The sequence below is a fragment of the Mustela putorius genome, unplaced genomic scaffold, assembly GCF_011764305.1.
Source record: "Mustela putorius furo isolate JIRA1106 unplaced genomic scaffold, ASM1176430v1.1 tig00003853_pilon_pilon_pilon, whole genome shotgun sequence".
NCBI lineage: Eukaryota > Metazoa > Chordata > Mammalia > Carnivora > Mustelidae > Mustela > Mustela putorius.
The window spans coordinates 3,593,425-3,612,225 of NW_025422005.1; the positions used below are offsets into that span (position 1 = coordinate 3,593,425).

General features: G+C 53.8%; 1 protein-coding gene across 10 annotated transcripts in view; it reads right to left on the reverse strand.

Moving 5' to 3' along the window:
• NPHP4 (nephrocystin 4) overlaps positions 1 to 18,801 on the reverse strand; it is a 105,291-nt gene that overhangs the window by 35,611 nt on the left and 50,879 nt on the right. For all 10 annotated transcript variants that reach the window (XM_045063634.1, XM_045063632.1, XM_045063627.1 and 7 more), the window contains 2 exons: positions 13,610 to 13,748; positions 496 to 557 (listed from right to left, as the gene is read on the reverse strand). In XM_045063634.1, coding sequence (XP_044919569.1) covers positions 496 to 557; positions 13,610 to 13,748 — 201 coding nt within the window. The remainder of the gene's footprint in view (positions 1 to 495; positions 558 to 13,609; positions 13,749 to 18,801) is intronic.

Consider the following 18,801-nt stretch of genomic DNA (forward strand, 5'->3'; position numbering starts at 1 on the left):
GCCGGCTGTAGCCCGTCTCTGCCAGCGCCAGCTGCTCATCCTATAGGCCAGCTGTGGCCTCTCTGCCCGGGCACCGGAGACTGCCCAGGAGGACGGGAGGATGTGAAGACCACCCTGTGGCATCGCAGGGACGACACGAAGGCTGTTCAGCCCTGGCAGATTCTCAGCTGCCAGACGTAACTGCCAGAGAGAACACTTCCTTTTTTAAAAAGTATTGAATGTGCCTTTGATGGCAGCCTGGAAGGTTGCTAATCACAGCAGGGAGCCGCCGGCCACACAGCGGGGCAGGACGGGGAGGGGGGGGGACAAGGACCGGACCGGGGACAGGATGCAGCACCAGCACCCCTTCAGCCAGCGTAACCCCCCCAGTCTCCAGCCCAGGCAAAGTAAGCAGGACACCACTGTTCTCAAAGATGCAGAAAAACATCCTGCGGCTGAGGCCTTTAAATACCAGATTTGGGAATTCTGAAACAGGCGTCTTGGGCCCAGACTTACCCCTGGTCCCACAGGTGAGTCCTGGAGGGCAGCGAGCCTCTGTGGTGGCGGTGCTGGCGGGCCTGCGGGGAAGCAGATGGACATGGGGGTGGCACCCATGAGTCCTGACCCGTCTGCCCCTGGCTGGACTGGTGCTGCCGCTGGTGCTGGGCAGCAGGAACTGGGCAGTCAATCACCCACAGTGTGTAGAAGACGCGGGGTGTGTGCAAGAGCAAGGGCCTCTCCCCCAGGTCACCTCCTGGGGGATGGAGCCTGATCTCATCCTTGGCCATTCCCCCTTCCCCCCACGGTCACTCCGGCTGTCACCGGGAAAGTCCTCGCGCGCCTACCCTGCACCTTTCCATCTTCCCTTCTGCTCACACCCCCTGATTTTGAAGAGTGGGGGTCCCGTGTGGGTTGGCCTGGCACTCCTGTGCCTGGGCACACTTGCTGTCCAGTTAAGTAAGGAACTTCCAAGCAGATGTGTCCGGCCGTGCCCTGCTCCTCCCATCTCCCAGCCCTGCTGAAGCCCACGACACACAGCCTGCCTCGAGTCCTGCTCATTCGAGCTGAGGGCGTGGTGGGACCGAGAGTCCCAGTCCCTTCCTGTGGCCGCCCCAGAGCAAGGGGCCTCGTGTGTCCTGTGACTTCGGTGACACCAAGGCGGCCTCCTGCCGGCTCCGAGGTGCCTTCCTCAAGGCAAGTCCAGAGGGCAACGCCCTCAGTGGCCGGATGGCTCCCAAACCAAGTCAGGGCACTTCCCAGGGTCTTAGAAACGGTCTCGTCTGAGGGCCTTCGGCTCCCGAAATGAGCTCAGGCAGATCGTGGAGCAAGTTGTGTCCCCCAAGAAAGGTGTCCTCACACCAGAAGCCAAGTGCAGATGAGAGTTCCGCCAGCCCAGGCACCTGTCCCCCACGTCGGAGCGCGGGCGGCCACTCGCTGCCGTCCTCCCCGAAACTGTGCAGAGGAGGAAGCCCGCAGAGCGGCCAAGTCCCCCCGCCCATCCTGCAAAGCCTCCCAGGCTGACCCTGGTCACGGGGCCACCTGCAGGCAGCAGCTCCGCCACCCTCCGCTAGGAGACACCTGGCCCTCGGAGTCGGCCTCCCGCATCCTCCGTTGAGCAAAAGCTGAACCTGCCCCTGAAGCTCCCGCACGCGCCCTTGTGCCCCCGCGCTCCCGAAGCGGGTGCTGTGCTGTGCGGAGAGATCCTTTACTTCACCGCTAACGTTGAGCGATCGTATCTTCCTGCAGAACAAACTGGAATGAGAAAGGCTCAGGCGGCAGATTAAAAAGATGACTGCGGGTGACACCAGGGCCAGGGCCACGTGCCCCAGGGAGGCAGAGCCTGAGCGAAAAACACACCAAAACCACAAAATATGCTGGTTTCGCAGCTTTTTGTTTTCACGCCCCTGTGGTGATTGCCAGCTCGGCTGCTCCTCAAAATAAGCGACCGACTAGCCACATGCAGAGAACGCTGCATCCTCGACAGCGTGTCCCCTGGGGTCCCTCCAAGAGGCTCCTCGAAGCCACATGGGCAGGCCCAGACTGGGACCCCTGACACCCGCCACAGAGCATGGCCGGGCCAGGGCCACGGACGTGAGGAACAGCACGGCAGCGCGTGCGTGCGCAAGCACGTCAGGGCCAGCGGCACATCGGAAAGAGCCGCGCGCTGGGAAACGGCAGCACGTGGGGAAAAGCCGGCGGGTGCGTGCGCGCAGCAGGAACCCCCGGGGGGTCGGGGCGTCCTGCGTGGAAAGGCTGTGAGCGAAGTCACAGAGCGGGAAAGGCCAGTCAGCAGACGGCCCGCCTGTGCGCACCCCCCCAGGTTGAAGGGGAAAGAGGTCAAAGAGAAAGCAAGTACGGAGGAGGCGGGAAAGCAAGCCAGTCCACTGCCGTTCGCGGAGCGGGGACAAGCGGAAGGGGCTGTCACTGCGCCTTTCCCACACACGAGTAAGCATGTGTGCTTGTGAATTGCTTGTGCAACTGGAAAGAACTTGAGTTCTACTGTAATGGTCATTACAAGGTGAACCAACGACACTGGCCAGCTCAGCGCCAACCAAGACACCATAAGCAGCTGCTGGCCCCTGCTGGGGAGCCACTAGGCTCTTGTTTTCAGAAGAACACGGAAACCCAGAGAAAGCTGACCGCTGGCACAAGCTCTGCGCAGCCCACAGGCTGCAGAGCCCGGGAGGCCGTGGTCCCGCCCTGGCCTCAGAGACAGCCCCGAGAACAGTGGGAAGGGAGTACATCGGTGGTTCCCCCACCACCGGGCTAAGTGCCACACGGACAGTGTCCCCACCAACGGCTTGAGACCAAGGAGAAGTTCACAGCTCCTGCCACAGCAGGGCCACCACCTGTCTAAACACTGACCCACCCTGACACTCGGTTACTCCCTAGGCAGCCTCAACGCACTAAAAATCACCATCAACAGAAGCTCAATGGTCCAAGCCTCCCTCTGTCAGTTCGGCTTCTAGAAACCCAAACCACCACCACTGACACCTGGGCCGTCCCCGTCCCGCTGGTCACACAAAGACCTGGGTCCAGGCTTTCTCTGCCGGAGGATGCACGTGCAGGATCGCACAACTCTGAGCGGCCCACACGGCCCCGACGGCGGCTCTGGAGAGGGGCTGCCCAGGGCCACAGAAAGGTGGAAAAACAAGCGCACAGGTAACCGGGAGACCGGGAGTGGGCTTCATGCAGACATCCTCCAGGCTGGACGGGACAGAAGCCCCCCAGAGACGCTGGGGGCCCACAGCGCAGCCACCTTCCTGCCCATCACCAACCACAGCCCAGACCTGGGTAGCAGGTAGCGCCGAAGCCCTTTATCCCAAAATGCAAGCTGTCCTCCTGGGAAAGCTTTTCTCAAACACAGCTGTGCATTCTGGGGGAAACTGAGGAAAGGAGCCAGCGGCGGGCCTGAGGAGGGGTGTTCACAGAGGGAAACGCTGCCCAGCGGCGGGCCTGAGGAGGGGTGTTCACAGAGGGAAACGCTGCCCAGCGGCGCAGACCCACCGGCGTCCCGCTGCAGGGTCCGCCCTTCACTGGCAGAGGCGGCGGCTGCTTGGCTCAGGCCTGGCGCCGGGAGGGAGGGGTCGGCGATGTTACACGGAGGGGGAACAGCTGGCATCAAAAAGCAGGGAGGAGAAGGGGTCATCACCAGTAAAGACAAAACTGCCACGATTTAAAGAAAAACGGGGACAATAAGTGTTCCACTGGGCTTTGAAAATAAAGCATTAATTAATACTTCATGGTTCTTCAGACACTAGGAATTCATAGGGCAAACCCTTTTGAAAGGCCCTTATTTCTAATTACATGGGGATAAAAAGCCCTTCTCCCTGAGGTTCCAACCCCAGGCAATGGGGGAAATGGGCATGATCTGTGCAGAGATGACGGGGCAGACCGTGCAGTGCGGAGGCGCGGTGGTCTCGGTGCTGCAGGAGCACAGAGCACAGGTGGCCGAGGTGCTCTCCCACCCAGGGGAGCCACTGGGGAGGGGCTGCACTTGCACAGGAACGAACCCAGGCCTGCCCATGGTGTCCACACCTGCAGCTGCCCAAGCCCGCCATGGTGGCCACCTACAGCTCGGGCAGGCCGGGCAGCCGGGGCAGCAAGGGATATGCGTCCCGAGCTCACCTGAGGTCCCAAAGTCTCATGGCTGTCTGTGCCAGCAGTCACCAGAGTGTTGCCAAGTTAGCACCCAGGATCCAACGTGCACCTCAGCACCTGGGAACTCATGCGACTTGTGCGAGTGGCCGAGCTCTGCAGTGCAAGGGATGCAGGCTGGCACCGTACCCAGGTGTTCCCGAAGCAGAGAGGGCACGGGGAAGACGCAGGTTCCAGCTGCTGACAAGGGAGCGTCACAGCAAAGGTGTCACGGTTCTGTCCACCCTGCTGCCAGCGGTGCTAAAGCCAAGATCCACACGGGGCCCTGTCTCAGCTGACCAGGCCCCAGAGGACCAGGGAACGCGGTGACCGAAGCCTAAGGCTGTAGTCACCTTCAAGGGCTGGCCACAGCAGTGACCTGTCCCCCATCTGAGCACCACTGACAGCCTCCAGCAGGGCACACACATGATGGCCTCCAGCGGGGCACACACGTGACGGCCTCCAGCAGGGCACACGCATCTCCTTAAATCCACGCATTCATGTGGCTCCTGCACGACCTGTACGACCGCCTGGGGGACACGACCTGGGGCCAGGAGCCTCCCATCAGACAGGACGTCCCCGCAGCATCGACATAAGGAAGGTTACAACCACGCCAGAAACCTGAGTCAGGGCACTCCAGAAACACTGTGGTGATGCATTTCCCACGACCCTCTGCCACACAGCTGTTTTCCAAATCTACAAAGCAAACACAGGGACAGTCTGACCCCACCAGAGCCACCGAGAAGAAACAAACAGATCAGAGAAATTCCAAGTTTCAGAAAAGCGAGACCGAGTGCCCTCTAGTGGCTCCGCGCACTCCTTCCTGCAGGGTGAGGGGTGGGCCCCTGCTCCCTCCTCATTCTAAGGGAACATAAAAAAGGTAATTCATGGCAGAGAGCCGAAGTCCCTCACTTAACGTGACAGCTGCGTGCCACCAAGATTTCTAACAGAACCGTGTGTTGGTAAAATATCGGAGGAGGAAACTTCCCATGACCAGGCAAACACGAGCGAACCTGGGATCACATCAATGTGACATGAACGCGGCAGTAAATCCACATTAAATAAAGCAAGTGCTGTCTGCTCCACCCGTGCAGACCCGCCGGCCCCCGAAGGGCAGTGGGGAACACATGATGTCTGTGCCAGATCCCCACCCCTCCAGCGACCTGTCTGCCGAGCTTCACATGAGGAAGACACAGCCTCACCGGTCATCAGATGTCGTCCCGCCGGCTAATGGGACCCATCTGAAGCCCAGAGCGCGCTGTCTCCAGGGGAAGGTGTCCCTTCCCCCTGAACCTCCACAGCACACCTTGGAGCCCAAGAACATCCAGCCTCCCGTGGGCACCGCTCTGCCCAGCTGCCCATGTGGAGCTGGAGGCAGCGGGCTTCCGGGGAACAGGCCAGCTCTCACCGGTCCTTGTCCTGCTCACACAGCACAGAGGGGCGGGGACTACCAAGATCCGCTTGCCCCAACCTCTCCAGATGCGGGGAAAGCTGGCCGAAGCCAGGATACCACCCACACAGAAGCAGCAGCGTGCTGGGGAGCGGCCGGGGACTCGGCGTCCAGAGGCCAGGCCCTCGGTCCATGCCCTGCCGCTCCCCCACCCTGACCCCATGGTCCCCTCCGAGAGCAGCGCCCTCCCAGCTCTTAACCACAGGGGGAAAGGGACACAACAGCGTGTGTGGGGAACCCCTGAATACACGAGGGGAACCTCAGAGCCAGGGTCGCCATGAGGAGAAACTCTTCCTGGAAGGAAGCCAACAAGAGAACTTGATGGTGAGGGGACCGGGTATGGGAGGCAGACAGACAGACAGACAGACAGAACTCGAAAGCCAGGACACAGCCAAGCCTCACATCAGCTCTGCAAACGTGCTGAGTGCTTTCCTGAGCTGGGACCCAGGTGGACAGCAGAAAGAGGACACACCCAGTCACGAGATGCTCCTGGCACAGTGCTCAGTGTCGAACAAGTGCCCGCACCAGAGGTCTGCACCTCTGCACCGTCCGGGGCACCAGTGAGGCCGCCTGCCAGCCCTTCCACGGGGTGTGGACACTCAGCTGGCTCCTGCCCCCGAGCCAGGAGGAGTCCCGCGTGTCGCTTCTGGGACCATGGGGCAGGCTCCCCTGACGTGTCCCTCTCTTTGTGGCACCGTGGCCAGAACTCAGACGACACCTGCCGTCCGTGACCACGACCGGCGGTGGATGTGGAGGGAGAGCCAGAGACAAGCCATTCTGTTTTATATTGGTGGGATGTGGCGCTTATCTGTCAGCGTGGCAGAGCTGACTCGCTCCCAGGGCAGCGGGGGAAGGAGGAGACCCAGGAACAAACAACGGGATGAAACGAACACAAGAGCTCCCGAGAGCCGCGAGACGAGGGAGCGCGCGCTGGGCCAGGGAGACGCCCACGCGGGGCGCTCAAGACCAGTAAGAGGGGTTCAGTGTGGATACTTGGAGGCGAGGCTGTTATTTTTCACTTCTAAATTCAAGGTCAAAGGGAAATAGAAACTGAAAACAATAATGTAGGAAATAAGACCACCACAGCTCAAAACCTAGTCAAAGAGGTACTCAGAAGGAAACCACAGGAACTTAAATGTCTCTATGAAACAGACAAGTGGAAATGTGCTAAGCATTTGACTTCTTTAAAACTTTAAAAAAAAAAAAAAAAGAGAGAAGGATATTAATGAAGGCAAAGTCATATTAAATTATAACTGATTAGATTAAAATTAAAGACACAATCAGAAACCTCGAAACCTCACGAGAACCAATAAAGGAAAGGGAGAGCAGACTCCTGCCAGAGGGGGAGAGGCAGACACCTCCGCTAAGTCTGACCAAGAGAAGGAAAGACTCGCCCAAAGGTCGAGAACGACAAAGGGAATCCATACGCAGAGACAGAAATTGGGATTTTCACGTTAGATACAAGTTTATCCCAGGATCTTAGTAAACAAAATGAAATTAACCACTCTTCTACAGAGCAGGTATCCCCAAAGTTACCATGAGCTGAGATGGAAAACCTAAAAAGCCATAAATCATAACAGAAACTTAAAGATTATGAAAACAAACCAAGGAAACCCCATCGAGGTGGGAGAGGGAGTGGGGGTCGGCAGCGTGCCCCTACCCCCCCTGCCCACACCGGGACCAGCAGGGGCCTGCAGCCCACGGGAAGCCACCACCGGGAGCCCTCTTTTACTCCAGTGAACGTCTGCTCAGAACCGCCCCGCAGCCTCCTCCTCCCCTGGTCTCCTCTGTTCTCGGGGTCACCATGGTCCGCACGTCTGCATCTGCTCTTCTGGAACAGACCCAATTGCTCCTCGATAGCCTTGGTTGTTTTCAAGATTAACGCTGTCAGAAAATCCTTTCCAAAGGCACAGAGTTCCTGATGGTTTTATAGGTAAGTTTCATCAAACCTGCAAGAAACAGGTCCTGCCTTTTGCTGAAACCATTTCAAAGCCCAGAAACATACAGAAGGCATTCTCACTGTGACGGTGAATTTCTTGTGTCGAGTGATGAGACGGATCACAGGGGCCCAGACACGGGGCCGACCATCACTCTGGGGGTTTCTGTGAAGGTGACTCCTGCAGAAGTTACAATCTGAGTAACCCGACTGAGGGAAGCGGTCTGCCCTGTGCAGTGTGGGTGGGTCTCACCCCATCTGTTGAGTAAAACCAAAGAGTGAGGGAAGGAGGGACTGGGCCCCTTCTGCCTGCCCATGGAGCTGGGATGCCCATCGTCTCCTGCCCTCGGCGCTCCTGCCCTCAGGCCTTCAGACCCAGAAGGAAACCTGCATGGCGGGTTTCCCCGGCTCCCAGGCCTCTGGACTGGGACTAATTACACAGCAGCTTGCCTGGGCCTCTTCTCAGCCTCCACAGAAGGCGTGAGCCAATTTCTTATAATAAATCTCTTCCTACGGGGTAGGCCACTGGTTCTGTTTCTCTAGAGAGCCTGAACTAGACATGCATTTTGCAAAACTAGCACACTCCCAATGCCAAAACCTGGTAAAACAGGACAGGAAAGAAAGCCATAGACCAGGGGCCTGCCGGTTTCGGCCCACCTGCCAGATTCAGGGCACGGCCTGGGCTTGTGAACAAACTTTGACCGTAACCCAGCCGAGCTCGCTCGCGTGGCTTTCTCCACACGGCTCGGGAGAGGAGGAGCGGCGGCAGGGCAACGGGCCCATAAAGGCTGAAACATTTACCGTCTGGCTTGAAGTCCGCTGACTCTGCCACAGATGAAGCCCGAGCACGGAGGCCGAGACAGAAGTCCTCAACGCGAGTGAATCAAATCAAGACAGGCAGAACTACCGAGTTCCCCACAAGTCCTTCCTCCATCCCTTTCTTTTCTCCAATAGACTTCATCGTTAGGGCAGTCTTACAGTCACACCGATACTGAGCACAAGGGACAGAGAACCCCACACCCTCCCTGCCCCGGGTACGCAGTTCCCCGTATCCACACCTCACACCCGCGTGGTACATTCTTTTTGCTCTAAAATATTTGGTAGTTTGCTTGTTGTCTTTTTTTTTTTTAAGATTTTGTTTATTTATTTGAGAGAGTGTGTGTGTGTGTGTGTGTGAGCACAAGCGGGTTGGGGGGAGGCAGGACAGGGGGACTCCCCGCTGAGCCAGGAGCCCAGGGAGCCCCCCAGGCACCCCTACAGTCTCTTTTGAAAATGGATCTCCTTTTAGGCGCCCGGGTGCCTCAGTACATTAAGCATCTGCCTTGGGCTCCGGTCATGATCCCGGGGTCCTGGGATCAAGACCCGGGTCGGGCTCCTACTCACTGAGGGCTCTGCCCCTCCCCCTGCTCAGGCCGGCTCATGCTGCTCATGGATGTGCTCTCTCTCTAATAAATAAATAAAATCTTTAAAAATAAAAATTTTTTTAAAAGCTCCCTGCACACATGGTCTTGAAGATTCATCCCTGAGGACACACAAAGACCCCTGTGGCTCACCCAATCCGCTGTACGGCGCCGACCGTCCAGTCACACCAGCTCGTCTTCCCGTCCCGCAGAGGAGTGGGCAGGCCGCCGCGCACTGAGAGCCAGCCGCTCCCCATGGGCGTCTAGAACCAGCACCCGAGTCCCAGGGCATGAAGCAGAATGATGAAACGGCCCCTCAAAGCGGCCGTCCGGGCAGCACTCCTGCCGGCGTGGCAAGAGCCGCCTGCCCACGGGCACCCACATGAACCTCGTGCCATGAGACCACACTTCTCCGGGGTGGGAGTGGGTGTCGGGGGCATGAGATGACTCCTCCCTGTGCGTGCACTTCTCCAGTCACCGGCGACACTGAGCCCGTCCCGCGCCCTCTGGCCACCTGGCTTCTCCGTGGAAATCCCCTGTTCGTGTGCTTTGCCCATTTTTCTATCCCATTTCCATTATTTCTAGTTGATTTGGAGCAGCTATTCCTATAATCCTTCTTCTTTCTAATCTTCTAATTCTAGAGTTTTCTATCACTTCTAAAGTTTTGCTTCATAATCCACCTACGTTTATTTTTACGCATGATATGAAATTAGGATCTAATTCTATATGTTCCTTATGGACCAGCATTCCCGCATGGTTACGTGTGATCGGGCAGTCCCTGCTCCCGGCGGTGAGCAGAACAATGCTCCCTACCCCAGAAATACCCACATCCTAGTCCCCGGAACCCATCAGTGTGATGGTGTTGCACACCAGTGACTGGCTGCTCCTGGGGGGACGGCCCGGATGATCAGGGTGCCCAACGCAATCCCAGCATCCTTGTAATTGATGGGGAGGCCGCAGGGTCAGGGTCACAGACAGATCGGGAAACTGCCCAACACCTCTGAAGAGGGAGAAAGGAGCCAAAGGGCGCAGCAGCCACTAGAGCCGGAAAGAAGACAGAGTCTGCCCCGGAGCCTCCAGAAGGAACCAGCCCCACCAAGACCTCTTCAGTAGCCTGTGAGACCCATGTCGGACCGCTGACTTCCAGAACTGCATGACAGTAAGTTCATACTGTTTTAAGCCATTTTACGTTTATGGTAATTTGTTACAACAACAGCTGCAAAGCAACACACTCATATAACCTGTCCATCCGTCACACTCGTTATTGTGTCCGTCTCTATCTCCGCCGCGCTGCTCCGGCTACCGGAACTCCGCACACCTACAAATCAGGAAAGGTTAGAATTGCCTTCACTGTTCTCAACCACGGAATTTTTTAATTAAAAAAAAAAAAGACTCTATCTCAAAGTAAAGTAAATGCAGTGCACAAGGGAGATACACCCCAGCAGAGAGCATGAGCCCAACTCAAAGTCACGAAAACACACGGCGCGTCTAGTGAGTCACAGGAGCACAGAGCAGCCAGGAAAACGTCCAGAACCCTTGGACGACGGGCCCTGCGGTGCAGGGTTCCAGCAGCCAAAAACCGCTCACAGGAGGCAAAGACGCCTACCTCCAGCCAACACGAGGCAGTGACCAGAAACAAATGCACCTGAAACAAATTTTTTTAAACTGACAAAATATATGAAACAACAGGTTTCAAGACAATAGAATTCAGGCAACAAAGGACAGTGATCCTGAGGGGCAGGAAACAAGAGAAGGGAGTCCTGCAGCTGTCCCTGCTTACTGCGGTTAGTGGGTCTGCAGGTCTCGACACAGAGAGACAGGGCACAGGGGACCCCTGAAGGAGAAGACAGAGCTGAGGGTCTGAGAAGGCCGAGGAAGCTCCAGTTTGCAGGGCCACGCGCCAGACGGGACAAGGTGCACAGAAGGAGCACTCCGGTCACTTACAGAGAGCTCCCTGTAGATCTGGCAGGTGACTGATCAGGACAGCACCCAGTGCTGGGGCAAGAGTCCCTGGAAGACCCTGGATGTTCACCTGGAGCACTGCACAGGCAGACGGCACGCCTTGTAACTCGGGAGACAGGAGGACGCAAAGGGGAAGAGTTAGCTGTAGACTAAAGCTGATCTAGTCCCACCTAACAGAACTTAGGGGCAAGATCTAAAAGGATCAAACTGTTTCCAAAGCTCAAGAGTATTTATCAAATACGAAAGTATTTAACACTCGATAAAAGAAAATCCACAATACCTGTAACACAATAAAAAGTACTGAGAGCAAAGAAGCAAGAAAATACAACCCAAATTAGGATTAACATTACCCAATTAAAACTGAAGGAGAATTAGGGCATCTGGTGGCTTAGTCCATTAAGTGTCTGACTCTTGGTTTTGGCTCAGGTCACGAGCCCAGGGTCTTGGGATTGAGTCCTACACCGGGCTCCCTGCTCTACAGGGAGTCTGCTTCTCCCTCTGCTGCTCCCCGCCCTTTGATGCGTGCACACAAGCACTCTCTCAAATAAATAAATAAATAAAATGGTTTTTAAAATATTTTATTTATTTGACAGAGATCACAAGCAGGCAGAGAGCCAGGCAGAGAGAGAGGAGGAAGCAGGCTCCCTGCTGAGCAGAAAGCCCGATGTGGGGCTCAATCCCAGGACCCCAGGATCATGACCTGAGCCAAAGGCAGAGGCTTTAACCCACTAAGCCACTCAGGTGCCCCAGTAAAATATTTTTTAAAAATAAAAAATAAAAATCAATTACTGGATAATTCTGGCAAGCAGAGGGAGCGGCAGACTGGGTTTTAATCCCAGGTCTGCACACACCAAAGGTCAAGGCCACTGGAAAAGAAAGACCCAACCTGGTGGACTGCTGAGCCACAGCCCACCCGAGCAGCTGGTGCAGGCCCGAGGCAGCTAAGCGACAAGGCAATCCCATCACTGCTTAGGATTAATTTGATTAGGACATCATCACACAAACCAGCTGCTTATTTCTACCACCAGGACCGCACAGTAAACTAAAGCCTTGAAAACTCCTGTCCAGGAAAGGTCATTCTGTCTCCCCTGCCAAGCTCGCCGTGCAGGCGTGTCCTCCCAGGACTCCCACTACCCAGGCTTCCCCACAGACGTGATGAACCACACTCACTGCCCTTCACCACTGTCCTCAGTGACTCCATCAGAAATATTGAATCACAACATTTACCTGTGTTTATAACCTGAGACACTGCCTTTCATATTTACCCTTCTCAAAGCTCGTTATTTTATTTTTTAAATGTAACTATATGTCAAGGAAGGAAAGATGCTAGATTACAGAATGAGTAGGAAATACATTGCACCCTTTGTTTAGTATTTTTAAATAACGTATTTTATGCCCTTAAGGCATTCAACGCCCTGCATGGACCCTGTCCGAAAACCCATGGCTTCTGCCTGCACGGCAGGGACTCCCCAGAAATCCTGGCTACAGCCCCCGGCCAGCAGCGCTACAGATGGAAGCCTGTGACCAGCAGACCCTGGAATCCTGGCTGCCACCCAGTGAACTGGAAGAACCACTAGAACCACCAAATGCACTGCCTCTTAGAGAAGAAGGAAAATCCTTAATGATGTGGTTTGTCCCAAAGCAACAGACTCTCCGTCTAGTACCTGAGTACGTTCGGGCGTCTCAGAAGCCCCGGAAGACCATGAAGACAGTGTCACTGCATCAAGGTCTAGACCAAAGACATACGGGGACTGCTTCCACTGTCAAATTAAATTCAACAAGACCAGTTCCCATAAACTAGAATCTCAACTCATAAAAAATCTGTCCCAAACGAGTCCCAGACCCACTAGCGCCCCTGCTCCAGCAGCCGGGACCTGCGGCCAAAACACCAGCAGTCATCGCCGGAGACCGAGCAGCGTCTGTCAGGGACACAGTCCAGGACTAGAGCTCCCCTCTGCACCCTACACATTAGTCCATTCCCTACCTTTCTAACTAAGAGACAAATCCTATGATCTAGAACAGTCTTACAGCTGGAGCGATCTCTAGAAGACTCAGGCCAGGGCTCAGCGCCCTGCAGAGTGAATGTCTCCAACACCCCTCTGACGCCAGCCCTGCAGGGGCCCAACAGGTGGGGTTTTCAGTCAAACACTGGCTTCGGGGTCTGTGGGCAGAAGCCAAGAGGCCCTGACCTCCAGGTTCTGAGCCAGCTGAGTGCAGGCCCAGTGGCCACCAGCGCTGCTTTACCCCCTACACCATGCAGAGATGTCACTGCTCCCAGGAAGGACGTCCCTCTGCTGGGAGTCCCCACTCCCTTTTTCAAAGCCACAAGCTGAGATCAGACACCCCACTCTCGGAGAGTGCTTCCGGGGGGCAGGGGGAAGCACCTTAAAACAACAAAGGTTCGGCACATTAATGGCACCACACACAGCAGGCAGCCATGGATCTCAGCCACGCTCTGACTCCTGAGCCCGTGTCTGCAGGACCCCAGGCCACGCGCCCCACTGGGTGTCACCTGCAGAGCCTTCCACAGGCCTCTGGTCAAGAGCTGCAAGAATCAGATGACAATGTGCTGTCACCATCCAACTCCACACTTCCTTATTAAGCAGAAGTTCAACCATGGGACCCAAATTAACGCAAATCTGTGTGATTATCAGATAAATGTTATTGTACTGGACTATGTACTTCTCGGGAACAGATGGAAGTCATGCTGTGTGCACAAAAAGTCAGTCCTCTGCAAACACTTACTTGTGGGGGATGTGGGTGGTCTCCTGGAGGGCTGCCGCTCTGCCTCGGAGCTGTGCACGAGCGCCATGGTGGTGTCCAGGTGTTCCTCGGGGCTCAGCGAGTACTGGAACTGGACAGTCCCCGACTCCACCTGCTTCACCTACGGTAGACACAGTGAGAGGGATGGCAGCCTCCCCGCTTATCAGTGCTCCTAAGCTACACCCAGAAGTGGGTCCCCTGGCCCAAAGTCGATGTAAACCCAGGGACGGCTGAAGCCCCGTGTTCTTAGATTATGACCAAGTCACTTCCTGAGCAGTCAGCCGTGGCATTAACACCCCAGAAGACCACGTTAGCATGGAAGGCTCTTACACAAGCAGAAATCACATTCTCCGGTTCTACATGTGTTTTTAAACAAACCTATGAAAAACTGACTTTTAAATTTGGGCATAGCACTCTGTTTAACACATGTAACCACAACCACGGTCAGGGCGCAGAGCAGCGTGTCACCCAAACCCTGCCCCGTGCTGCTGCCGCCTGGCCCCGCTGTCACGGAGTCCATCTCCATCACAGCAGCCTGTTCTGTCCAGGACGTCACACGCGTGGAACCACGCAACAGATCACTTTTGAGCCTGGACTCCTGCACTTCACACGGTGCCGATGGGACTCATCCAAGCAGTGGGACGTTATCTGTCATCGGTCCCTTTTCCTGCCGAGCGGCGCCCTCCGGGACGGCGGGCATGCTTGATTCATGCCTTCGCCCATGCAAGCACCTTCAGGCCCTTTTCAGCGTGACGGTTACAAACCCTGGGGTACATGATTCCGTGTGAACCAAAGTCTTCATGTCTCTAAGACCAGGACTGCTGGGTACTGGCGTGCATAGAGTTCATTCTGCAGGATGCCGTGGTTTACTTCTAGACTCTCTGTTCTGCTCCCCTGACCTTCGTGCCAAGCCCTCACCAACAGCTCTTCACAGGAGCTGCGGAAGCTTTACTCTAAGGGTCAGACTGTGGGGCGCGATTCCTCCTGCTTCACCACCCGGACCCTTCTGATTCCTGTGCTTTCTGTATAGATTTTAGGATCAGTCTGTCTACATCCAGACCAAAAAAAAAAAAAAAAGTCCTGCTGGAATTTCGATTAAAATTATATTATCTGTAGATGAATTGGGGGAGAATTTGTATCTTTATCATGTTGGATCTTCTCATCCACGAAGATGTTGTGTCTCTCCATTTACGATCTCACCCAAGACAAGAGGAAGCACAAGAACAGTGGCGTGCGGCAACAGGAGCGGGCTACATTCCCAGCAGGCAGATCCCGTAAACATTGTGTGATTAGATTTCTCTCTTTGGGGGAAGAGCTTTATAAGTAATACTGTTTGTTTGTTTTTTTTTAATTTTGCTTGTCAACTTTTCATTGCTAGTATACAGAAATGAATGATTTTTCTATCTTGATCTCCTGTTGTCTCCCGCAACCTCAGTGAAGTCACTAATTCACTCTAGCAGGTTTTTCTGTAGATCCCTTGGGATTTTCCACACAGACAATCACGCTATCGGCACACAAGTACAGCTCTATTTCTCCCTTTCCAATCTGTGTGTCTTTCGTTTTCGTCTTCCTGCCTTACGCCCTGGCCAGGACTTCGGGTGCGATGCTGAACGAGATTCTGAATGCTGAGCGGACGCCCCTCGCTTGTCCCTGACCTTAAAGGGATGACACCCCACCTCTCACTGCCCAGTCGGGTGCTCACTGACAGGTTTGTGTGGATGTCCCCCGGCAGGAGGAGGGGCTTCAGGTTTGTGTGGATGTCCCCCGGCAGGAGGAGGGGCTTCTCGACTACTCCTAGTTTGCTCACAGCATTCATCAAAAATCAAAGTCGAATTTTTTCAAATGCCTTGTGTGTCAATTGTTAAGATTATACAGTTTACCTTCTTTAGGCTATTACTATGGTGAATTATATTTATTCATTTTTAAAACAAAACCAGCCCTGCATTTCTGGGACAAACCTCCACCTGGTCATGGCGTTGTCTTCTTTCCATAGGCTGGATTCGATCTGCGAGGGTTTTGCGGATTATTCTCCATCTGTGTCCCTGAGGGACACGTGTCAACAGCGTCCATACGCTGTCTCTGGTCCTGTTATCACAACGTGGTAGCACGGCCCCGCTACGTGAGTTGGGAATTGCTGGCATCCTTCTATTTCCTGGGAGAGTCCGTATAAAACTGCTCCATTCTCTTCAAGTCGTTCAGTAGAATTTACAGTGACTAGGCCTGGATATCGCTTTCTCGAAAGTTTTAACCACAAATTCGGCTTCTATAATAGTCCAAGGACTACTCAGGTTGTCTACTTCATCTCGGGTGAGTTCTGATAATTTCTGGCTTAAGACAAATCGATCCACTTCATCGAAATCGCCAAATGAGCAGGCCCACAGTTGCTCACCGTGCTCCCCTGCGGTCCTTTGACACCTGTGGGGCCAGCAGAGATGGTCCTGCTTCTAATCCTAACACCAGCAATTTGGGTCCTTGTTGTAGCTCTCTTGCTGGACATTTATCAGTTTTATTGATCATTTCAAAGAATCAGCTTTTGGCATCATTGATTTTTCTCTAGTTTTGTTCTCTGTGGTCTCTATACTGTTGTTTTCGAGTTCATTTGTTTCTGCTCTTCATCCTTATTCCCAACTTTCTTCCGCTGGCTCTCAGGTTATTTTGTTGTTCTTTCTCTTGCTCCTACTGGTGGAAGAGAAGATTACTGAATGGAGACCATTCTTGTGTTCTAATACATACATACATGCTATCAATTTCCCTGGAAGCACACGACAGCTGCATTCTCCACCTTTTAATGTATTTAATGTATTTTCCTTTTCGTTCAGTCCAAAACCTCCTCTATCTCTTCCTGAGGCTTCCTCTTTGAGTTAGGGATTATTTAGAAATGTATCCTTTGCTTTCCAAGTGCCTGTACTTTTTACTCTTATCTTTGTTATTGACTTCTGGTTTAATTCTATTGTGAACTCGGAACATACCCTGAATAATACAATTCCTTAGAAATTATGAAAGTTTTATGGCCCAGGATGTGGTCTACCTGTGTGTTCCCTGTGCGCTGGACAAGAATGTGTGCTCTGCTGCCATCAGGCGTGGGGCTCTACAGACGTCATGTCAATCCACACAGTTCACGATGTCGTCTGGTTCTTCCGTGTCCTCGGTGATTCTCTCCGTGTTCCCTGGTTTGCTCAGAGGACGCCAGAGTCTCCAACCATGACCAGGAACTTGTCTGTTGGCCCTTTCACTTCTACGACTCATTTCTGCTTTATGTATTTTGAAGTTCTGTGTTAGATGCACACACACTTAGGACTGCCATGTCTTCTTGGTGAATTGCCTCTTTTATCATCTGTAATATCCTTAATTCCTAGAAATTTCCTTTGCTCCAAAGTCCACTCTGTCTGGTGTTGATACAACCACTCCTGTTTTCTTTTGATTAGCATTTGCATGGAATGTTTTGGTGTCTGTTGAGTGTCTTTTCTCTGAAAGCTGAGATTTTCCTGGTTCTTTGCATGTCAATTAAACTTAGATTTCATCACAGATATTTTGAATATTATGTCAGGAGACTCTGAGTCTCATTTAAAGCCTGTGGAGTACGTTGATATTTTTGTGTCATCAGGAATCAGCCCAGTGGGTCCAGGCCACAGTTTCCAACCGGTTTTCTACAGGTTGTCAAACCCACACAGTGCTATCCAGATCCCTCCTGCATGTGATCCACCCTGCAACTCTGAGCCGGGGCTGGCAGTCTATCCACAGTCAGTTCTCAGGGTCTCTGGTATGGTGCTTCAGGGTCAGACTCAGACACATGCAGCCGGGGGGTGAACCCAGCATTTCTTACACAGCGGCATGGGGTTGCTTCCCAAGCCCCTCCCTCTCCATGGCCTCCCCAGGCCTGTCCAGTTCCCTGGGGCTTTACAGTCCTCTAGCCGGACCCCACTGTGCTGCACACTCCTGGCAACAGTCCCTGAATCCAAGGCCGCGCAGTGGAACAGAGTGGTTTCTTTAAAGGGTGCAGGAGCGTATCAGAGAGCTGAAGTTCTCACCTATCATTATTGGTAGTCAACACATAATGTCTAAAATTGAGAAACTAAGAAACAGCAGTAGAAGCATAATGTCTGGAAACAAAGAAACACCGTCAATCACAGCCGAGAGCTGAAAGTGGCTGACTCCGGAGATATAAATGTTTTTTAAAAGACAATTACTTGGTCAAAGGAAAAACACAAGAGTTGTTTAAGAAAGAAAACACAACATACCACACTACTTACCTACACAGGAAATAGCATCGAAATAATCATAACACCAGCCCCCACATCCACTTAGCCAAAACTTATGGGGTATCTCTAATATTTGTATTTCCCTCTGATCAGTATCTACCACTTCTCCTCAAGGGTAAGTTCACAGGATCGGGGCCAGTGTTCCTGGGTAGACAGAGGGGCTTGGTAAATGTTCCCTGAAAGGATGAGTGAGACAGAATGAGCCGGTGCAGGAGCACAGCTGGGCTCCACGCCTTCTGCCTGGACAGAGGCCGGCCCTGCTGGAGGAGACCAACGCAGGAAGAAGCAGAGGAGGAAGCGGAATTATACTTGTGACTAGGTTTGTTCATTATTTTAGTTAGTTGTAGATGTTTAGCCTAGTGGTCTCAGCCAGGGGCCATTCCCCAGGAAACGTTTGGCGATGTCTGCCGACAGCTCAGGGTGTCAGAGGTGCGCACCCGCCACGGGCCTCCAGCTGGGGATGGATGTCCCCCGGTGCGCAGGGCAATCCCCACAGCAAAGAATTACGGCCCGGACTGTGAGCAGCACTGAGGTTGAGAATTAGAAATGATATCCCTTGTTAAAAACAGCAGTATTTGGTACATTTCTGTCCTCGAGATAGTCAAGCTCTCCACATCCTCCAATACGGTTTACGCACTCAGAAAGTGAAGGGAATGTCGTGGCATGCCAAGGCTAAAATTAAATAAAATAAATACTTATTTAAACACATACATACATACATACCAAGACGGGGAGAGAGAGGCAACGGCTTCAGGAACTCTAATGGCGGTTTTATATAAGGGCCCAGACTAGTCCGTGGGGGAGCGCAGCAAGCGGGTCCCACAACGAGACGTCCCCATAGGGAGAAAAGCTGCACAATCAGCCGTTCCTCATCCAGGTCCCCAGAGCACTGCTCACATCATAAACAGCAACACC